The sequence below is a fragment of the Hyperoodon ampullatus genome, assembly GCF_949752795.1.
Source record: "Hyperoodon ampullatus genome assembly, chromosome: 8".
NCBI lineage: Eukaryota > Metazoa > Chordata > Mammalia > Artiodactyla > Ziphiidae > Hyperoodon > Hyperoodon ampullatus.
Genome location: NC_136921.1, coordinates 80,988,557 through 81,012,204, shown reverse-complemented (window position 1 = coordinate 81,012,204; position 23,648 = coordinate 80,988,557). Strand labels below are relative to the sequence as shown.

At 35.1% G+C, this 23,648-nt stretch overlaps 1 protein-coding gene across 7 annotated transcripts in view; it reads right to left on the bottom strand.

Moving 5' to 3' along the window:
* Positions 1 to 1,407: 1,407 nt before the first annotated feature.
* LOC307056842 (sodium channel protein type 2 subunit alpha) overlaps positions 1,408 to 23,648 on the bottom strand; it is a gene marked incomplete at its 5' end in the record, with an annotated part of 88,870 nt that continues 66,629 nt past the window's right edge. For all 7 annotated transcript variants that reach the window (XM_079709804.1, XM_079709805.1, XM_079709807.1 and 4 more), the window contains 9 exons: positions 1,408 to 2,692; positions 4,206 to 4,476; positions 9,233 to 9,330; positions 9,722 to 9,863; positions 12,883 to 12,936; positions 14,240 to 14,521; positions 15,522 to 15,644; positions 19,133 to 19,306; positions 20,901 to 21,055. In XM_079709804.1, the coding sequence (XP_079565930.1) occupies positions 1,497 to 2,692; positions 4,206 to 4,476; positions 9,233 to 9,330; positions 9,722 to 9,863; positions 12,883 to 12,936; positions 14,240 to 14,521; positions 15,522 to 15,644; positions 19,133 to 19,306; positions 20,901 to 21,055 (2,495 nt within the window). In that variant the 3' untranslated portion in view covers positions 1,408 to 1,496. The remainder of the gene's footprint in view (positions 2,693 to 4,205; positions 4,477 to 9,232; positions 9,331 to 9,721; positions 9,864 to 12,882; positions 12,937 to 14,239; positions 14,522 to 15,521; positions 15,645 to 19,132; positions 19,307 to 20,900; positions 21,056 to 23,648) is intronic.

Below are 23,648 nucleotides of genomic sequence, written 5' to 3'. Positions count from 1 at the left end.
AGCAGCTTGCAACATGTTTGTACATCGGGCTTTTTACCGTAGAGGATTCAATTAAGATTGGAAGGATAAAAACCAAGAAGCTCTTTATTGTTTGCTGCAACCTATTGCTTAATGACATGAAGAATGAGGTCTTGATAGAGCAATTTGCTTCACTTTACCACTGACATATATGGCTTCCCATATTAGACTTCTGAACAGTGGAAGGAACAAGATGCAGCAGCAGAGGCAAGATAAACATGCAGCAGTGACAGCTTCAAACTATAATGGAACCAATTACATCATATTACCTGTTGAAAGCTTGCAAACTATACTTACTGTGGTACATATCTGATGCAATAAATACTGTGCTTAAGTCGTCATTTTTGTTTACTCAAACATGCACCACTGGGTAAAATTACTATTTACAAAGCAGACTTTTATTTTTTAAATTGACATGTACTATGTCAACCTTACCAAGAGCAGAAGATGGCTAAACAATACTGCAGGAAAAAGCAGAATCAACTTTATAAAGTGACGGGGGGGGAATGCTTTTTGGTCAATTCAGGTTTTAGAAAGGACTGATAGGATATTTTTATTTTATGTCAAAGGACACTTATCAAAAATGTTAAAGTCATGCTGCCAGGACTCTGAATGACTATGTAATGGTGTGTGTGTGTGTGTGTGTGTGTGATGTGTGTAAACATATATATGTATATACACGCACATATACATATATACATATATACAGGTACATGTAATGGATTATGAAAAAATAAAACAACATTTTAATGCTTGTGAATTCTATGAAACATATACAGGCACAGTAAAATTTTTCTGGATGAGACACCTTAAAAACATGAATAGCTATTTAAGCACCTCAAAAATCTAAAAACATCCTGACACAAGAAGTAAACTTTCCTTTTGTGATGTGATTTCTTTTCATGTGAGAATGAGAAGTGCAGCATGCCTTCATTTAAAATATATCCAGTTATACAGTAGAGAAACATAGAATTTCTTACCTTTACTCCCTCTCCCCAAACATAAACCCATTTACAAAAATAGTCACATATAATAGTAAACAACCTGTGAATTAAAAAGAAAGTGATAAATTCACAGCATACATTTCGTAAAAATATGGCAGGTGTGGCAGTTAGAACATAAACAGTGGTGACAATTACTGTTATCAAGTGTCACGTGTTGAATTTACATAAAAATTTAACTTCCCTCCCCCCTTTAAATTGGTTCCTAGAGTCTGAGTAGCCATTACTCTCTGCTCTTCAGCAGTGTCAGCTGGTTGTGAACACAGAAACCTCCTGTCGATGTCATTTCTCTGGTTTGTTGAGTCTCAGTTTGCTGACCAGAGGCCCCTGTCTTGTTATAGGCACTGACCTTAAGTATACAGTTGTAAAAACAGTCAGTTTGGCATTGACCTCCTGTGGGAGTCCTGTTGACACAAACACATCACCATCACAGGCTGTAAACAATTGATCACAAAATGGAATATTTTTTGTTTCTTTCTACTTTTTACTTTCCCTGATATCTTTCCCTTTGTCTTCCTTTTCTGATTTGTCTTTTTCAAATTTTTCTTTTTCTGGTTTGGTCACACTGTCATAGGAAGGTGGAGACGTGGTAGAAGGTGTCACATCGGTCTTCTCTGGAGTTGAATTCTCATTTAGTTTATCAGTGAGGATATCTTCTTTGATGGGTGTTCCATCACCTTCTTTACCTTTGTCCTTCTTATATATACATGAAACTTTTTTAACTTTTTGCTTCAAGAGGTAGCGTCTATAAGCCCTCTGGATAACAATAGCAGACACCTCCTCTTGTTTGCGTTTCAAAGTGGTTGTAATGGGCTCATAGGAGACTTTGGAGGGGTTCGATGCCATGAATCTCTCTTCCATCTGTACTCGAAGGGCATCCATCTCTCCACTCTCACCCAAAACACGCTTTGTAAAGGCAAATAAAATGTCAAGGCAGTGGATCCTGTCCCCACTGACCATGGGCAGATCCATAGCAATGAGCTGGACTTTGTTTGGTTTTGCTATGAGAAGAGGAGGATCCAGGGCAGCCGCAAAATCAGAGAGTTTGGCGAACTCTATGAACTGGGTGGCATCGGGATCAAACTTCTCCCAAACCTCATAGAACATCTCAAAGTCATCCTCACTCAGGGGCTCTGCACTTTCTTCAGTAGCAACACTGAAGTTCTCCAGGATGACAGCGATGTACATGTTCACCACGACCAGAAATGATATGATGATATAACTGACAAAAAAGAAAATCCCCACAGATGGGTTCCCACAATCTCCCTTAACTGAGCTGCCAGGGTGATCTTTTTCAGGGTCACAGTCTGGAGGTCCACTATTAAGAATAGGTGCTAACAATCCATCCCAGCCAGCAGAGGTGGTAATCTGGAACAGGCAGATCATGCTGTTGCCAAAGGTCTCGAAGTTAAACATGTCATCAATTCCAACCTCCCTCTTAACATAGGCGAAGTTGGACATCCCAAAGATGGCGTAGATGAACATGACCAGGAAGAGCAGGAGGCCGATGTTAAACAGCGCAGGCAGGGACATCATCAAAGCAAAGAGCAGCGTGCGGATCCCCTTGGCCCCTTTGATCAGACGCAGGATTCGGCCAATCCTGGCAAGACGGATCACTCGGAACAGGGTAGGGGACACAAAATATTTCTCTATCAGCTCAGCCAGAAACATACCTATGGAAAGCCAAGATAAAACAAAAATAAGGCTATACTTAATGGCAGCAAATGAAAATTTACATTTCTAAGATAAGCACTAACTAGTTTTACAAAGTGTGGACATGAGAATTAGGTATACACACACACACACATTTACATACACACAATCTGCAATATTTGTTTAGCAAAATGAAACTGGTATGTTTAGTGTTATAACATTAACACCTTTATACTAACTGAAGGTATTAATGGTCATTTTTCCTGGTTCAAGAAAAGCATCTATAAAGGACACAATGTATACTTCAGCCAAGCACAGAAATTTATGTTTCTTAAATACTAGTTCTAGTGTTTGCATAAGATTTAATGGATAAAGCATATGATTTTTGGATCAGGAATATGAGAGTTCTTATTCTTCTGAGATGGTTTTGATCCATTTTATTTGAGAGGTGGCAGAACAATGTACTGGAGACAATCCAGGCTTTCAAGACAGACAGACATACTTGGGACTGAATCCTGGCAATGATTTTATGCATTGCTAAATGATGATGATAATAGCTACTTTGCTGTCGTTGTTAGGCTTAACATTTCCTAAGTCTTTTCTTTCTGCTAGGCACAGTGCTAAGTGCATTTACTTTCATAATCTCATTTAATCTTCACAACACCACTTCACAAAAATATTCCTTGGAAAACTAAGGATTGGAAAGGTGAGGTAACTTGCCATAGGTCACAGAGCTGGTAAGTAGTGAAAATAGGGAAGCGCTCGGTCAGGTCTGTATGACCCAGGAGTCTCATCCCTTAATCACTGTATTATCCTGCATATCACAGTCATCAGGATCAAATGGAATGCTACCTTGTCTTTCTACTTAACCAGCAAAGTGTATAAATAGTGGAATACTATTTTTCTCTCTATGTATATGTTCTCTTTCCTCAAACAAGCAGAACCTTACTTCTAGCACCTGATTTAATGTCCTACACACAAACACCTAATATGTATTGATGAAATGAATTTGCTTTGAATTTTTGAACAAAATATGTACTTGTGAAAAAGAATATTACACACCATAGAAAACTATCTGAACCCAAAGATAACATGAAGCTTGTATGAGTGTGAATATATATAAACACACAACATGATATTCCAATTATCAAGGACAATTATTTATGGACTATTTGACTACTTGTAAGGATTTATATGTGTACGTGTGTGTGAATTGTTTATTCAAAACAATACTTGTCTATACTACAAGAGTATGACTGAGTACAGGAGTATTATGCCAAAGTTGCAGTTATTTTCTTCTGAAATGAGACAAGATGATAAATGAAACCTGCAGAATATAAATTCTTATTTTTATACATCATTTCATACACAGCATGCAATTAGAGAAATGACAAGCTGAGAATGGACTAATAATTAGACTTTTATTTGAAATTTCGGGGTGAATGAGTAAGATTAGTGAAAAAAACTTTAAAGCTTTAAAACACCAATTTTCACTACTAAATTCCTTAACTGAGTAAAAGCAGCTCTTCTTACCTACAATGGAGAGAATGACCACCACAAAATCAAAAATATTCCATCCTATGGTGAAATAGTAATAACGAAGAGAGATTAGTTTCAGCACACATTCTCCAGTGAACAGAACAATAAACACCAGATTAATCCAGTACAGAATGTTTGTCATTTCTTGACTCTGGTCGTCAGTTTCCACCATCATGGTGACCATGTTGAGGCAGATGAGGATCATGATGCTGATATCAAAGACTTGTTTGGTTACAAAATCAAAGACCATCCCTTGAAATTTGTTCTGAAACAAAGAGTATGTAAAGTTCACTTAGAAACTGAAAAAAAAAAATCAAGTTCAACTTATCTGATTTTAATATAGCAATATGAAAATGTAGCTTTTATTAAAAAACACTCTATGTTTGTTTTACACTTGGAAGAAAATTTGTATACTGGAATATCCAACTCTTTCCAAATGTATTTGTTTTATTTATACTGTTCATGATACCAGATTTTATAAACTGATTTTATGTTAAGAACCACCTGTTAAGTTCTCAGTGCCCAGAACATCACCATGTGTACAATGGACAGTTAGTAAATATTTGCCACTATAATGAGTCTTTGTTATTGCCTGTGTTGGGGGTGAGCATCAAAATTAACTTTGAAGAACTAATGAATAAATACTTCTCTTGCTTTTTCTGTCATTTCCCCCCCTAGTTTCTCCCTTTATATACCCCTCAACCCCCGGCAAAGCCAAAGCGTCTTAAATTCTACCTTAATTCTACCTCAAGGTTCAGTTGAGAAGAAGTTTTTGGAATTATAGTTCAAGAAAAAGGACATTAGTGGAATAGTTGGTGAATTCCAGTTAAATTCTACATTTTATTTTATGGTATTACAGCAAGATTAATTTCTTTGTTTTGCTAACCAATCTATGGTTATGTAAGAGGTTAAAATAAAGGAAAGTAGGGTGAGGATTTTGTGAGGTAACTCTTCTATAAGAATAAAATTATCTTTAAAAAATTACAGTTCACAATTCAAATGTTCAAACTCTGCCCTATTCAATTTGGACCTTATTCCAAGCACTAACTGGCCTTACGTCTTGTTTATGAAATTAAGTCCTCATCTTGTAAACCAATAAGCCCATTGGACCCCATTTTCTTCATTTTTGCCTCTATCTTCTTGGTACTGAGGCACTCTAGAGCTTGGGCCTTGGCCTACCTCTGTTAGGTTGTCCTCTACCTTCTCAACTAGAACTACAGACGTTCTGCTGCCTCTACGCTCATAGTCTGCTTTCCCAGATCGACACATTTATTGGTCTGGATTCTCTATGTTAGTGTTTTGTCCTCTCCCTAGTAGAAGCATCCATTACTCCCTATTGAAATTCTGGGACATCAAATACCACCTGTTTGTTATATTTTGCTATTTTCTCTGAATACATATTTAGCCTGCTGGGTCGGACTTACATTGTTTCAGCTGGGTCTGTCCTTCTAGGGCCTTCTTCAACCTAATAAATGCATCTAATTCCAGTTCTAAACACTTCGTTCTTAGCTCTTATGTACTGAAGTTTACTTTTCCAAGGCTAGTTATGGTCCCCTTATTTCTACCCTTCTGATATTTCCTACCACTCTTGTACCATATCATTTTATCTTGTTTATCTGTCTCCTCTGTCCTAACACCTCTGTCAAGGGGTATTATCAGACAGCCCTTCTCAGTCTGGTGAATCCTAACTCAGTTTTAAGCACTCTGTGATCTCAGAAAACTTTGTGCTTATATTTGTCATAAAAGTGATGACATTTTATGACATCAATTGCTCTTATTTAATTAAAACCTTTTTGTCTTCCACAGATATAGCACCTACAGTGTAGTAGATTCAAAATTGCATAAAGTCAGAAACTTGGTGTTTATTTTCATATCAGCATGATCAATAAAAAGCTCCTTAGATTCCCTGTCCATTTAGTTTTCTAGTGGATTACCTCAACGTACAACTCCAATTCCCAGTTATAGATCACTGTCTCCAATTTAAATCCCAGAATATGCTGGAGGAAGCTATATAACCTTGGAGGCCTTGTTCACCAAAGATTTATGTTCTCTCACTTTACCTTGGCCCTTGACAATGATTAGCAATCCTTTGTCCCTCACTTGGTCCCAGGATAATTTCAAACTTCTCAGAAATTTCCCATTCTCTTGCTCTCTATTCTCCTTTTTTGAGAACACCAAAGTCAACTGGTGTAAAGAAACTCTTCTACTTCCTTTTTCATTTCATATTATCTTGTCTCCCACACCTATCTTTTTATATACTACTCCAAATTCATTGGAGGACTCAGTCCCTTTTGCTCTCTAACCTAGACTACACTATTCTTGAGCCACATCCTGCACAACTTTATTCTATATTTATTCCCTTTCCCTTCAATCTCTTCTTCTCCAGAACTCCTGCTTTGCTCTGAACCTAATCTCTCAATCTTTAGAAACTTTATTTTACAGCTTCTTCTAAACATTCATTCTCTTTCAGACTCCTTTTTTGATTGTAAAATTCTGTAAACTAGCATCCCCAATTTTTTCTCCATTCATGTCGCTACTTCATATTCTGCATGACACCACTATTCATCCAGTTGTGTGAGGCAGAAACTCATAAGTCATCTTTGTTGCTTCCTTCTTCATCTCTCATATTCAATTAATAAACCTTTTAATTTCATTCCTGTGATAGCTTACAAATCCATCCATTTTATTCATCTCCACACCATTCTACCTATCATCTCTGAAATAGTTCCAAAACGAGTCTACAATGCACATACTGCCTCTGTCAGTGCTGGTTGAGTGATATTCACAAAACCCAAACGAACCAGGTCCCCTTCAATGGCTTCCCATTGCTCTAAGGACAAAGACTGCTCTTGAACATGGCGTATGAAGCCCAGAAAAGTGTGGACCATCCTAACCTCTTCATTCTCCCCATGGCCCAAATGAACCTCCAACCTCTGCACTCCAGCTCACTGGCTTTCCTACCTCAGGGCCTTCACATATACATTCCTCTTCTCTTCCCACATTGCCTACTGACGCTTCCTCATTCTTCTCCATGCCTCAGGTCATGCTTCAGTGAAGCCTTCCCAACTTCCCTGATTCATCAGTCCCCTCTTCCTTATCAGCTCTCATAGCCAAATGGATCTTTCCTTCTTCGATATTTCTATATTTGTTTGGGTGACTATTTGATTACCAAATAGACTCTTTATTGTTCGATATTTAAATCCGAATATTTAGCATAGTACATTGTTAATGAATGACTGAAAGGATGGATTTTACCAAATCATTTCTTAATTTGCCAAATTGTTGCCAATAAAGTCTAGTTAAGTGCACTGATCGTTTCCTGTGCATCCCTGTCCCTGTCCAGGTAAATCTATGTCATTTGATGTAATTAAACAGCCATTTAAAAATTTCTTTCTCAATCATTTATCTACATATATGTGTTGCCTATTGATAAATCTCACTCCTTCACTGATTTACCTCTTCCTATAATGGTGAAGTGCCCAAGGCTTCATGCTCAGCACTTTTTGGGTCTTTTTTTTTTAATATATATATTTTAATTATCTTTCAAAAATGAATCTAAGCTTCAGAGCTCAACTGAATTATGTCTGACAATGACAACTCTAAAATCTTTGTCTCATATTCATAAGACCTAATTTTTCCAAATGCCTTTATAAGACTTTATGTTAGTGCAATCAGTAATTTCACAAAACATTAACTGTTTTACATTTTTCATTATCTACATGTCCTCCCTCTTTTCCTATATTTTATAGCTGCCTCATTCCACTGAGTCTTCTTGTTGGCTCATTTATTTCCTATGTTCCAGTCCTATTGGCATGACCCCATATTGTGGACTCATCTTCTTGTATATAAGTGTTCATCTTCTTGTCCAAGGCCCAGCATTATTTTGTCTCTAACATCTTCTCATGCCAGTCTCTAAAATTCTTTTTCTTCACATTACTATGCTGTTCACTTAACTATATTATATTTTCATTTGGCTTAATTAAGATTGATTTCTTCAGACTCATAGTGGTAACCTTGACTCATTTAACCCAGAAAACCTGGTGTTTACTACTCACTATTTCAAATATATCACTATTCTCCACTGCAATATTTATTTCCATGGCTTTGGAGTATATATTTTCTTATATAGGGCATTACTCTGCTTTACTTCCCATCCATTCAAGTTGTATTATTTCTCAAAGAGTAGGCTCAAATTGTCCATTCCTAATGTTTTGTCCAATATAACTATCCACTTTCTTTGAGTTTTGGCTAACTTACAAACAAAACATGGGCATGGCCAGTTTTAGCTTGGCCAGTTTTACACCATCACTAATGGAGTCATAGAGTCATGGTTCCTTGGGAACAGTGGATTGCCTTGTACCATGTATACTTTGGGGGAGGACTTCTGAAACACAGAAAAACTCAGGAACTCTCCTGACAACAATTCCTTGCAGCAACCAAACAGAACCAGTAGTCATTGGCAAATATACAACTGGAATAGCCATAAAAAGTCTTAAAGAATGATGTCATCTGATTTAGGGGCAAGATGCTAGGAGGAAATAGATTTTTCTTAAAAATCAGGAAAAAACAAGACCTGTGACTTTTTCCATTAATGATTCCATTCAATCTGCGGAGTTGGACAGAATATGGGGCATATCCAAGAGGTACCAATTATCCCAATTGGTCCCCACTGCACTCTGAGAACATTCAGTATTCCCACACTATGTATATATGAATATGTTTTCTTCTCTGCATTATTAGAAGCTCCTCAATGACATCAGTCCTATGGAATAATATTGGCATATAAGTCTGAACATTATTATTAATATGTATTTTATGTCTGTATATAAAATATATTACATAATTTCTACATAGTATGTATATATAAATTACAAATACTTAGGCTATTTAGGCTAGCTAGTCACATTGCTAAGGCAAAAACTTTGTTTTGCAAATGCACAAAAATTAGTATCTAGCAATTTGGGCTGTAAAAGTGATAGATAGCATAGCTTTTATTGATGATGAAAGTATGTTATTCTTACAGCAGGTCGAGGTATGGGTTTTTGTGGTTTCTTTGAACCCAGTTTTTTCATTGCATTGTAGTATTTCTTCTGTTCTTCTGTCATAAAAATGTCTTGACCTCCAAAGTAAAGAAATGAAAGAAAAACTTGTAAAAATCACGTTCTTTGCTAGCTACAAAATTCATCTTAGTAATTGTGTGAAAAATGGCTCCACATTCTATTCTAATGCTACTAATTAATATTAGAATAGAATTTAAAAATATATATATATTTTAGAGATGCATATATTCAATGCATAAATTATGCCATATTAGTCAGATTTCTATACTGGAAATATCAGTACATGCTATCTGAATTATCAATCACTTAAAAACTCATAGATGATTAAGTCTCTCAAAACAATTTCTGAATTTTATATTCTTTGTTTTTGTTGATTGCATTTGGAGCCAAAAGGAAACAGTGTGATATGTTTAGTTCACATTTTAGAGTAAAGATGAAGTTTTAGTATACTTATCTTCTTTTTCTGTTGGTTGAAGTTATCTATGATGACACCAATGAAAAGATTCAGAGTAAAGAATGAACCAAAAATAATAAAGATGACAAAATAAAGATACATGTACAGATTGTCTTCATACTTGGGTTGTAATTCTACCTACAAAATATGAAAAATGATAACTATTAGACCTAATCCATGTTTCATAAAAAAGACATCAGTGAATTTTCGATTCTCAAAGCATGTCTCTATCACTGGAAATTAAAAAAAATTAAACAGATTTTTTGAAACATCAAATCTAACACCTATTGAAGAGTCTCTAATAAGGTTCACTGACTTGAGAAAATGAAACAACTCATAGAAAAGTCTGAATAATTAAAATTAATTTCACCAATAAATGCCTAGATGATGAATGCACTTTCAATGCAGTTTCAAGACCCCAATGGGGCATGCAAAGTGAGGATTTCCTCTTCCTACAGAAGAGGTGTTGTAGTCACACTACTCTATGTTAAAACTTTCAAATTTTACCCTCTCTGACTCAGCTTCTTCATCTGTAAAATGGAAAAATATAGAACCTACTCCTCATATGGTAGTTGGGAAGGTTAAATGTTACTATTGTATATGAGAGGTGTTAGAACAGCACCTGGCCAATAGTAATAGGCTAAGAGTAAAGGTTTGATTTCTATTACATATTTCTGTTGATAGACTAGAATTATTACTGTACGTGTGGACATAGGTACATCAGTAGGATCCTTCCATCCTGAAAATGAGTTTATTGATTCATCCTATTCAGCAGGCCTTAGGCATTGTTTTTGTAACAATGATGCCCTCTCATCCAGCACAGTTCTGATGAAAAATGTATGATTGTTGGTTTGGGCTTCCCTGGTGGCGCAGTGGTTGAAAGTCTGCCTGCCGATGCAGGGGACGCGGGTTCGTGCCCCAGTCCGGGAGGGTCCCACATGCCGTGGAGCGGCTGGGCCCGTGAGCCATGGCCGCTGAGCCTGCGCGGCCAGAGCCTGTGCTCCGCAACGGGAGAGGCCACAGCAGTGAGAGGCCCGCGTACCGCAAAAAAAAAAAAAAAAAAAAAAAAAAAAGTATGATGGTTGGTTTAAGCTTTGGCTGTAATCTGTAGTTCAGGTCTCACAGGACATTGTTCTAACCAACTCAGTTAACTAGTCACAGGTGACAATGAATGCAGGTAATGACCCATTGTGTCATGAAATCAATTTAGAGGGTAATGGCCAACATGGAATTTTTTTTTTCTAATGAAATCGGGTAAAATAGAAAATATTGGAAATATTGTAAAACTGCCTATTCTTTGATAAGACTTCTATTTTATTTATGCATGTGTGTAGTGGACAGTGATATAAAATATTTTTAAATGTCTTAAAGTTAAATACAATGCAAACACAAAAATGCACAGTACATAAGTGTTAGATGTAATAAACTCTTTTAAAGTGAACTTTACAACCCAAGATGTCAGAAACCCTTGGTGTATCCTTCCCAAACATAAATTCTATGATTCCTGCTAGAGGTAATCATTATCCTGACTTTTACACTAACTATTTCCTAGCTTTTTCTCTAGTTAGAACCTAAGTATGCATTCTTGAACAATAAGGTTAGTTGTGTCTACATTTTGTCTAGTAGACACATTTGTTATAATAGTTACATTTTAAGATTCATCTGCATTATTATGTGTACTGGATTCATATATAATTTTCAATACTGTTTAATATTCAATATTTGCCTATTTCTACTACTTTTGAGCTGTTTCCAGTTTTTCACTAATGCAAAAAAAGTTATGCTCATTCTTATACATAGATTCTCCTATATATGTACACAAGTTTCTATAGAATATATTGCTAAAAATGGAATTGTGGGGTTAAAGAATATCTTGAACTTCAATGAATAATGTTGGTAATGCTCAACTTTTTTAAAGGAATATTTATCCATTTCCCCCCAACCAGGATACTAGAGTTCTTGCTGCTGTTTATTCTTAGCAGCACTTGGTATTGTCAAACTTTTTAATATTGCCAATCAGGAAGGTTTGCATGTAATATCTAATTTTGGTTTAAATTTGCATTTCTCTATTAACTAATGAGAGTAAGAGTGAATAATTTGTCATAATTATAGTGGCCAATTGGACTCCATCTTTTGTGAAGTGCTTGAATGCTGAGGGGTTACATAGTAGATAGTGTATGCTAGGTTATTAAGGAAGAAACTGAAAGCAAGTTGTGTGTCATGTAGGTTATTGATAAGAAAGGTGGAGAGAATTTTAAATGAATTAATCAAATAGGTAGGAAACCACTGCAGAATATGAGATAATGTAAGAAAGCCAGCACAGTGAGTGGTAATAAATAATAAATTGTAACTATTATTCAAAAAACCCATAACTGGGATTCCTGATAGTAATAGATACAATGCAGGGTGTTAAGCGCTCTTATTCTTTTTTTTTTTTTTTTTTAAATAAGGTGAAAAAAAAACCAGGAATTCTTTCTAAGTTACCACCTGGTTTTTGGTGTCAGGAATATAATATTTTGAGCTTAATTATTATACTCTGGCAATATATAAGAAGCCAATCTCTTTTTCAAAATGTGATTTCCTCCTTTATTGTTAGCGAGAAATTAATGGAGATGATACAAAAAATTTCAAAAGTGCTGATGTGTATAAGGTAGATTATGAAAGCCCCTTTTTCTACCACAAAAATCTCACTTCCCAGAAAGAAACACCATTAGGATTTTTTTATATGTTTATTTTGTTTTCTGTTTGCTTTTTTCACCATTAGTCAGATCCTTCCTATCAGAGGAAAGATCAAAAGCTGGAAGAAATCTGTGACAGATGAAGAAAGTGCCTGTGCAGGCTTTTAATTCATGGCCAGAACTATGAGAACCAAAAATAAGATGTCTCATTTTACAAATAGAGTCAACAAATTTTTAAGTGCCAGGTACCATGCTAGATACTAGGAAAGATATGTTAAAAGATTCACAGTGAGTAGAGAAATACATTTAAATCAAATTTTGGAAAGTGTAATGTAAGGTTGAATATTTTATTTTTCTAATATAGATGTAATCTATAAATTTACCTATGATTTCATTTTATTGACAATATCACTAAATAACAACACTGCAGAAATATTCACTGGATCAAATTAAACAATTTTCTCTCTAAACAGACTTACATTTCGTGAATCAACAGCTGCGTACATGATATCCATCCATCCCTTAAATGTGGCCTGTAAAAAAAGTCACATCATTTAATTTTTTCCCTCACAAATTATAATTCTAGAAAAGAGATTAAATATCAGATTGATTGACCAAGATTCATTAAAAACAGGTATATAAAATAGTTCTGAATTAATATTTAAACTCTTTGGGCAAAGTTTTATAACACATTCATTGAAAACTCTTCCTTTGTATTCTTCTATAACATCTTTTTATGCAACTTTAACATCTATAATGAAATCATGATGGATTACAACAATAGGCTATCATAAAAGCAATTATCAATAACTTTTGACTCTGCTGTATCTAAAGAATATAACATGAAATAATTTCACGTATATAGTACTACCTTCAGACAAATGAAAAAATATGCTGTGTTGTTTGATCTTAATGCTTTCTTTTCTGCTCATCCTTTTCTAAGTGGTATTATCACCAACCATCAATCATGATGGTTTGTTCTTGAAACTCTCCTCAGTATTGCTAAATATACTATTTTGAGGCAGTTATTCTATAAGAAGCAGCATTATAATCTGAAGCAAACATTATATTTAATTGCAATTTACTTTTTAAAATATTTTGGTTTTGCATGTTTGTGTGGGCATAGTAATCCTGAAGACAAGTCTTGTACATTTTTTTTCAGTTCCTCAGTGCCACAGGACCCTGAAATATTTACCTAGTGTTGGGTATTGTGTAGGTGGATCATCTCAGGGAGCATGTGGACATGACTTAGAGTGGTCAGTTGAGAAGTTGAATGGACTTTTACGAAATTATAGCAGACATAATAGACTTGACAGGAAGGTTTTCATTTGCAAGAGAGCAATCTCCCTATCTGAAAGCATTCAAACAGCAGGAAGAAAGAGGGGAATCAAGGTAGGAGTTTGTGTGAGGGTACATTTGGTTACAATGTTGGTGAAGGTTGGGCCTGTGGAGACTTGGCGAGGGTTTAGAGACTGTCTGGTACCTGAGAAGGAGGACAGAAATCTACCACCCCTCTCCCTACCACCTTTCCAACCCCACCCTCAGGCCACTGCCTCTACTTTGCTCAGATTAGGGATGAGGGAAAACAGTAGGAACCTACACAGAAATCTCAGTAACAAAGACCTGTGTTGGGAACCTAAGGCTTAGTCTGAGAGACTATAAACTTTGTAGAGCTGTCCAGTTTTCAACATGGCACAGAGAAGACAGTTCGGCCATGACTGAGGAAGAATCTAGGCAGATGGGCTTGAGGAAGTATGTATTTGCAAACACTGAGAAAGAAGAATTTTGGACTCCTTTTCATAATACATCACAGTGAATAATAAGGTGGTTACTTACTACTTGAAGTAGAGAAAGATACCCGAGTCCCACATTATCAAAATTGACTTTCACATTCTTCCACCGGGCAGTTTGGTTGCTGTCTATGAGGGCCTTACACTCACTGTAGTTGTTGACCACGCTGACATCAAACATTTCTCCAGTGGTGTAGTTAATACAGTGATAAAACTTGCCAGCAAAGAGATTCACTCCCATGATACTGAATATTAACCAAAAGATCAGACAAACCAGAAGTACATTCATTATGGATGGAATGGCTCCTAAAAGAGCATTGACAACAACCTGGCACAGAAATGAGATGGAAAAAGAAGTGAAAAGAGAGTCAGATCTATGGAAGGACTAGGAATTTAGGTCATCATATATGCAAACTTGATATAGAAAATATGAAAATCATTCTAGTACTGAAAGTTTGATTCTCTTTTTAAAAAACTAAAACAGCTACTGCAAAAACAGTAGATTTTAAATTGGTAAAGTGAAAAGAATTTAAGAGCTAGCCACTCCTTTCTATGCAATCATGTACATACAAACATAGGAGCACACACACCGACACACATCATCTGTTTCTGGTTGTTTTTGCAACATTCAGAGAAAGTCCTAAGTAACTATTTTAAAATATCACAAAAAAAGCATCTAAAAGTTCTTTTTTGAATAGCTAAATGTACAGAGATAGGGCATCACCATTTCCTCAGTGCTGAGGGTATGTGGTCTCAGGTTTTGTGCCCCAGGGGATGACAAATGGCAGCACAAATTCCTCTGAGTTCTTTTGTACCACCTTTCTAAATGAGTGTTAGATTTCCACAGTTGACCTACTTTTTAGCCATCTCAGCCTTCGTTTGAAAGCTAAAAGGCCAGATTTGAACTTTAAAAGGCTCAAAATACATCATATGGAACCGGGAAGAAAAATGATGAGGAAAGATGTGGTGGTTTCAAATTACAGTGAGTGGGATTTCGTGCACGTTTATAAATGGAAGAAACATAACTAATCTTGACTCACATCAGAAGCCTACACAACATGCTAGAAATTTCCCACAGAGTGAAAAAATCTAGTTAGAAGCAATCTAATTGTTTCTAATTAGAAGCAACCATTCAGGCATTATGTTCTGTTTGAGTGCCTCCAACAATGTCAAGTTTATGGATGTCTGACAAATATTACTGATTGATTGGTTATGTGAGTCTGAATGTAGAAGACACAAATTCAGCACGGATTTGTCATGTCTAAGGTTCAAAGAAGCAGTTTGTTCTCAATTCTAATTCCAACAAATTCTAAAGCATTTGGTCTTACCCTCATTCCTTCAAACCGGGATAAGGCTCTCAATGGCCTCAGAGCTCTTAGTGTTCTGAGGGATTTGATGGCACCAAGTTCTGAGTAACCCAAAGCATTTGCAGTTAAGCTAACCAATGAGACCTATACAGAAAAAGCAACACAGTTTTCTCATTTACAAACAAAAATGCTTACACAATTCAACCTTGCTTTATGTAATAAACCAGTAGTTCTCAAACTTTAGTGAGTATCAGAATCACCTGGAGAGCTTGCTGTAAACACAAATCGCTGGCCAAGGTTTGAGGTGGGGCCTGAGAATTTGCATTTCTTCGAGTTCCCAGGTGAGGCTAACGATACTGGCCTGTGAGCCACACTTTGAAAACCACTGCTATAAACTTATGAAAAAGAAGAAGCTATATGTGTTTTTTTTCAAGATTCTTGGCAAGAAAAATTTTTTAAATTAAATGTAAAGCAAGAAAAAGAATGACACCGAAATGAAATTTTCATCTATAGATCTGCAAAACTTTATCATTCCTCATATTACTGAGCAGACCTGAAAGAGAAATTAAAACTTAGTACAAGTATGCAAGTAAACTACGCAAACCACTATTGACTCTGAATATAAACACATTCAGAAAGATCTAGGTTTCTAAACAGTGGCTTAGTCTTCCTGTAAATGTCAGTGTGAGGGCATAAGATCATTAATTAGGGAAAATTAAGATAATTCAGTAAAAAAAAGTTGAGATTTTAGTATAACTAAATGTTTTCTTTAGTCATTTACACAGATGACTAATGCAGTTGATAGAAGTTCTAAAATCTCAGCTAAAAAGGAAAAGAACAACTGCCATAGGTGGCACAGAAATGTCTGATTTCCTTTGAAAATACATAGAAAACTCATTAAAGCTATATAAACTAAAAAAAGATATTTTCTCCTAAAGTGCACCTGAATTTCAAAAGTAGAAAAATGAAAACAGATGTGTAATATAGGCTTTAAGAATATGGTGTTAGTGTATATTTAAAAAATACATTTTTTTAAGAAAAATAAGTGAAGCACAGAGAAATTTTTAAAACAAAACTTGACTTATTCGAACTAATTTTGCACATGTCCTCTGAGATAGAAAAACCTTTAAATTTAGAAAAAATTAATCTATAAAAATTTCTGAGGTGGTTTTTATATTTTTCCTAAAATCTAAACTCTTAGGCTTTGTAAGTCGCCTCTTCACAGATAACTGAAAAATAGTTACTGAATTATCATTTGTTGCGAAGATCTTCTACATATAAAACAAGAGGATCTATAGTACTTTATCTTCTCTAAAGACAAAATGAAAAAGAGATAGGCATAAATTAAAAGAGGAAAGATAAAAGTTAGACATAAGAAAAAAAATTCTGAACCGGGGCAGTATTTATTGGCTAAAGAAGTAGTAAAATATTCAATTTTACATGTCTTGTGTAGCTGAATATGAAAAGGAGATACCTGTAGACCCTCTTCTCTTTTTGATCTTTATTGGTCTTTGGCCTGTAAATAGTAATCTCCTTCTATTCCATCACTGACATCTCCACCAAATTTCTCTCCCTGAAAGAGTGAGCTTTTCTTGTCACTTTCCATAGACAATTCTTTAGTGGCTTCATTACTAAATCATAAATCTAAATCTCTTTGTATGGCATCTCAGGTCCTTCAACCTCTTCTCCAACTTACCTTTCTTACCTTATCATCCAATTACAGAACGCTTTCCCTCACTTGTTTTGTGAACAAGCCCTGCTTGGCATGCATCAGTGTCTTTAAGGCTTTGGTGTCCTTCCCCTCATCTGTACCTGCTGACATGTCATTCCTCAAAAGCCAGCTCACACTGAACTGCCCTCATGAAGCCTTTGCTCCTTCCTCAGTGAAGCACACGGCACTTTTAATATAGATGTCATCTTCTCGTTGTATACTATCTGTCCTCACTAGTTGTCTGTAAGCTCCCACAGGCCCAGAAAAATGGCATTCATACTTGTCTCTTCCATAACAAAATAGATGCTCAATAAATATATTTGACATAAAGCAAAGTATTGATTAGTTTAATACATTATCATAATAGTTTTCTTAAATCTAAGCAGGTAAATATCAGGATATGCTAGGTAATATGAGTAGCAGCTTATAGACTTCAACTAGATTTCTCTTAAGAATTTGTTTATATTTAGGTAGTGTTGACTTAATGCCTTTATTGTCACATAGATATATTAAATGCCAGATATTTTTATTAAAAATCATAACCACATACAGAAAATAAAGAAAAGTATCATCCATAATATCATTATACAAATAAAATAACTGGTACTATCTTGGTATATTTTTCCTTTGTTTGTAATGTCCACACATATGTGGTTTTAAGTATTAGTTATTGTCTTATTTCATTGCCAGTAAACTTTTGATATAATTCTGCATGTAGCTCTATATGTTATTTGAGAATAGATTTGCTTTAAGCAGATTCAAGGGGAAAAAGATATCTTGTCTCTTAAATTCAAAGAATACTCTTTGTCTCTTACAAATTTTTTCCTCTGTTTGTTGATTAGAAAACTCCTACTAAATTAAAAGTTCATATATTTTTCACCTGAAGTTGTAAAAATTAATTTTCTCCATGAAATGATCAATTTTTTTCTTTGCTAACATCATACATAAATTTTATATTTCAAAATACATCTTTAATTGCCAAGGAATTATTATAATCAACAGAATATTATCTTTAAAGTACACTACTTAATACATTGTGCTTTCCTGAAAATTCCAGAGTCCTCCTCCTCCCTTAGCTCTGAGCATCACCCCGTCCCCTCCCCCCAGGTTTCCTGTCCCCTATTCTTACTGGCTCGCCTAGTCTTTTCTAGACAAAAGGCCTTTAAATTCCTTTCTAGTCTTTCAAAATGGACTATTAATTTAAAAGAGGTTTAAGAAGTAAATCTTCAAAACTAAATGAAAGTGATTTAAAAAAATTTTTTAGTTAAGATATTATATGCATTAAAAAAAGGTGAGATCTTCCTCAAAATTTTCCCTCAAAAATCAGGGAATAACCTCATATTCATATTTTTAAAGCTTTATATTCTGATACTGCCTCTTTATTTTCAACACCATCGTGGTTTCACAAAACTTTTAAATAATTGGTCCATAGCCAATCTGTTTCTACCATCATACAAATCAAGAAGTGTCTCTTGCTATTTGGACTTTCAAATTTTTTTGGAATTAGTAATCCACCTGTGGGACAAACACTTTGCAACAGGCTCTGGTGATGATGAATATAGTAACATCAAAGATGCCCTTGAAGAATTTAAATACAGTTATTGTATGAAATGTGAGAGTGATAAAAGCAAAACTTCTATGTTAATATATTATTTTGTATAACTTGGAATCTTAAATATTAATTTAAACTAAATCAATACATACAATAAGTTCCATTTGACTGTTTCATCTCTGAAAGTATATACATCTAAACCAGCAAAAAAATTGTTTTGGGGCATTTTCTTATTGGCATGATGGGAACCATCATTTATATTTGGGGCCATGCAGTACTTACTGAGTGCCTTTTATGTGCCAGGCACCATTGCTAGCACATATCATTCACATGCCAACAGAATGAAACAAGAATGTGCAGAATACTCACATCGACAATCAGGAAATCTAGCCAGCACCAGGCATTGGTAAAATACATTTGAAAGCCGTATGCAACCCACTTGAGAAGCATTTCCAGGATGAATATATAAGTGAAAACTTTGTCAGCATACTCTAACATGGTCTTAATGGTTTTTCGCTGTTCAATATATATATCTTCAAAGGCCTGTAAGTGAAAAAGCTTCACTGAATTTCATTTTCATAAACTGTCTCTAACTGGTATTTTATTAGAGAAAAACATGCTGCAGCCTCTTCTCAGGTGCTTAAGGGTAGAACACTTTGTGCTTCCCAGAGCAGCACTTTGCTTTATAGTTATCTATATGCAAATGACTGTTGACTGAGCATTTATCAACCAGTTAATTCAAATAATTTTTATATTTTGGTATCAGGGTACCCCAAAAGAGCTTAAAATTTTTGAGACACTGCCAGCTGCTTCTCTCTACAGCAGGAGGCAGAAAATCATCTGCAAGCAGATCTGCTTTGTTCAGTGCAGAGTTGTGTACTGTAGCCCTTCAGTAATGCAAATGTAAGGCAAGGAGCCCCCTTAGCCTGGGAAAGGGAACGGATTATGATCTCTAGCTTTCTCCTCTATCTCTCTTGCTCAATCTGGGCATGTGTGTGGTGTATATCTAGAACCTCCCTTTGCCACTATTTTGCAGAGCTCTTTGGAAAGGGAGGGAGAATTCATTTGCAGGAGTCCCTAGGCCTTCTGGAATGAAAAGAGCATTTATCTAATTCAGTCCTCTTACAAGAAAAACTATCAGGGTAACCTGGTGGTCTGGATCAAGGAGAAAGGAGAATTTTTTTTTTTTTTTTTTGGAGAAAAGGGGGATCTGGGCTTGTAAGTGGGGCTCAATACAAGAGCCTAAATGCTTTTCAACTCTATCTATAGCTGAAGCTAGAAGCCCCTCAGAAGCCAGCCTTTGTGCATGTTGGTACACTTTGGTGATCTCTGACTGGGTGTAATTGATAACCGTGAGCTGCTACAGCAAGGGCACTAGTCACCAACAAGATGTCACAGTTCCCTCTCTACTTGGCATTAAAACACAGAGCTGACCTTCTTTGCTCCAAGTACATGACAGGCTGCAGGATCCTTAATCAAATCAGAGGTGGGCTTTGAGGCCTCCAGATATAATGCCATGATCCTCCTACTAAAATCAACTCACCAAACACTAGCAACTAATAGAAAAATAAACAAATAAATGTAACCACATTTACATTACCAAAGGGAAAACGGGACACACTGTTTTCATTATATTAATCAATATTTTGACCAAATTGACCATTCTGTGGAATGAAAGCAGATATAAAATAAGTTTGTAATGCTTTCACTTTGCTACTCATTGGTAATTAAGTTAGTTTACTGTTTGCCATTCAATGTGATTGGCACTAGTGAATCAGCATGAACAAGACAGGTGGGTTTTATGTAGCAATGGAGCTTATGTTAAACAGTTTGATATTTAGCTGATAATCCCATATCATGTCTACATACTCATTCTTAACAGGAACTGGTTCTGATGACTAAAAGAAAGATCCTTCCTTAAATACTCACAAAACATCATACTGATCTAAATTTGATTCAATCTGAGGCCTATTCCAGAACAATGAAAATTGCTATTTAAGTAGTGTGCTAAAAATATCATACAATGTCTCTCATATTCACAAACACCTTGCTGTAAAAACATGTAAGAGGAGGTTCATTAAGGGGAAAGGTGAAGGATTTCAGGTAAAAGTAAAAGAGTAAATCATATTTCACCTACCAGTGCCCCACTGCTGAGTAGAATCATGAAGACAATGAAGGTTTCGAACCAGTTATGCTCCACTATCTTATAGCAAGTTTTTCTCAAGTTCCACCAGAGTTTCCCTTTGCCTTCTTCTATGCTTATCTGACAACACTTAAACTTCCGCACACAGTCTAAAATATGTCAAAGTAAATGAAGAAAAAATTACTCTTTGATTGTGTATATTTGTGTTGGTGTGAGATTCATCTACATTATTACCTGATATATTGTAAATAACTAGTTTTTAATATGGCTTTCACATGTAGAAATAGAAATCATCTATACTTTTTTACTCATTCATTCAACAACTATTTTTTAGTGTTTATGGGACTATTATAATGAATTATATTGCATTATAAAAACATATTATAGAACAGAAAGAAGTAATCACCAAAAGTTGATATTTCCATCCTATCCTTTTCCAATGAGATTGATTCCACTCATATACAGACTTTATATATATTTGATTTCTAATTAGTTAACTTAATGGTATAATATAAACATTTGCCTTTTTGTTACAAGTAAATAGAATTTTGAAAGGTTTCACATGTTTCTCTAAAGAAGATTACCAGACATAACCAAAATTTATATAAAGATTCCACTATTATTGAATACTTTTTGTATTTTATTTAATTTATTTTTTATATGGTAGGTTCTTATTAGTTACCCATTATGTACATATTAGTGTACATATGTCAGTCCCAGTCTCCCAATTCATAACAGCACCTATTATTGAATATTTATGTTTCTTTAACTCTAGCTATTATCAGCAATAATGTAACAGACACCTTTGCAGTCTACTATATCAAAGGCTTGTCAACAAATATTTATTGAATAACTGTTTATTCAAGGAATTATATTGGACAAATTATAAAACAAGAATGTGTGAAACACAGCCTTGTTCTAAAAAGAGTGCGTATTTTGAGTAGGGGAGATTTGCCCACAGATATTACAGTTGTAGAAAGCAAAATAGGTATTGTGAGAGTTTACCAGAAGATTAATTTCTAATACTGTGCTCACTTCGGCAGCACATATAAAACACTGGAATGATACAGAGAAGATTAGCATGGCCCCTGCACAAGGATGACAGGCAAATTCATGAAGTGTTCCATATTTTTTACAAGGGAATCCCCATAAGGTTAACAGCTGATCTTTCAGCAGAAACTCTGCAAGCCAGAAGCGAGTGGCAGGACATATTGAAAGTGATGAAAGGGAAAAACCTACAACCAAGATTACTCTACCCAGCAAGGATATCATTCAGATTTGACAGAGAAATTAAAACCATTAGAGACAAGCAAAAGCTAAGAGAATTCAGCACCACCAAACCAGCTTTATGACAAATGCTAAAGAAACTTCTCTAGGCAGGAAACACAAGAGAAGGAACAGACCTACAATAACAAACCCAAAACAATTAAGAAAATGGTAATAGGAACATACATATCGATAACTACCTTAAATGTAAATGGATTAAATGCTCCAAACAAAAGACAAAGACTGGTTGAATTGATACAAAAACAAAACCTGTATATATGCTGTCTACAAGAGACCCACTTCAGACCTAGGGACACATACAGACTGAAAGTGAGGGGATGGAAAAAGATATTCCATGCAAATGGAAACCAAAAGAAAGCTGGAGTAGCAATTCTCATATCAGACAAAATAGACTTTAAAATAAAGACAATTACAAGACACAAAAAAGGACACTACATAATGATCAAGGGATCAATCCAAGAAGAAGATACAACAATTGTAAATATTTATGCACCCAACATCGGACAACCTCAATACATAAGGCAAATGCTAACAGACATAAAAGGGGAGATCGACAGTAATACAATAATAGTAAGGGACTTTAACACCCCTCTTTCACCAATGGACAGAATATGAAAAATGAAAATAAATATAGAAACACAAGCTTTAAATGATATATTAAACAAGATGGACTTAATTGATATTTATAGGACATTCCATCAAAATTCAACAGAAAACACTTTCTTCTCAAGTGCTCATGGAACATTCTCCAGGATATATCATATCTTGGGTCATAAATCAAGCCTTGGTAAATTTAAGAAAATTGAAATCTTATCGAGTATCTTTGCCGACCACAATGCTATGAGACGAGACATCAGTCACTGGAAAAAATCTGTAAAAAATACAAACACATGGAGGCTAAACAATATGCTACTAAATAACCAAGAAATCACAGAAGAAATCAAAGAGGAAATAAAAAAATACCTAGAAACAAATCACAATGAAAACACGATGACCCAAAACCTATGGGACGCAGCAAAAGAAGTTCTAAGAGGAAAGTTTATAGCAATATGATCCTATCTCAAGAAACAAGAAAAATCTCAAATAAACAACCTAACCTTACACCTAAAGCAATTAGACAAAGAAGAACAAAAAAACCCCAAAGTTAGCAGAAGGAAAGAAATCATAAAGATCAGATCAGAAATAAATGAAAAAGAAATGAAGGAAACGATAGCAAAGATCAATAAAACTCAAGGATGTTTCCTTGAGAAGATAAACAAAATCGACAAACCATTAGCCAGAATCATCAGGAATAAAAGGGAGAAGACAATAGAATTAGAAGTGAAAAAGAAGTAACAACTGACACTGCAGAAATACAAAGGATCATGAGAGATTACTACAAGCAACTATATGCCAATAAAATGGACAACCTGGAAGAAATGGACAAATTCTTAGAAAAGCACAACATTCTGAGAC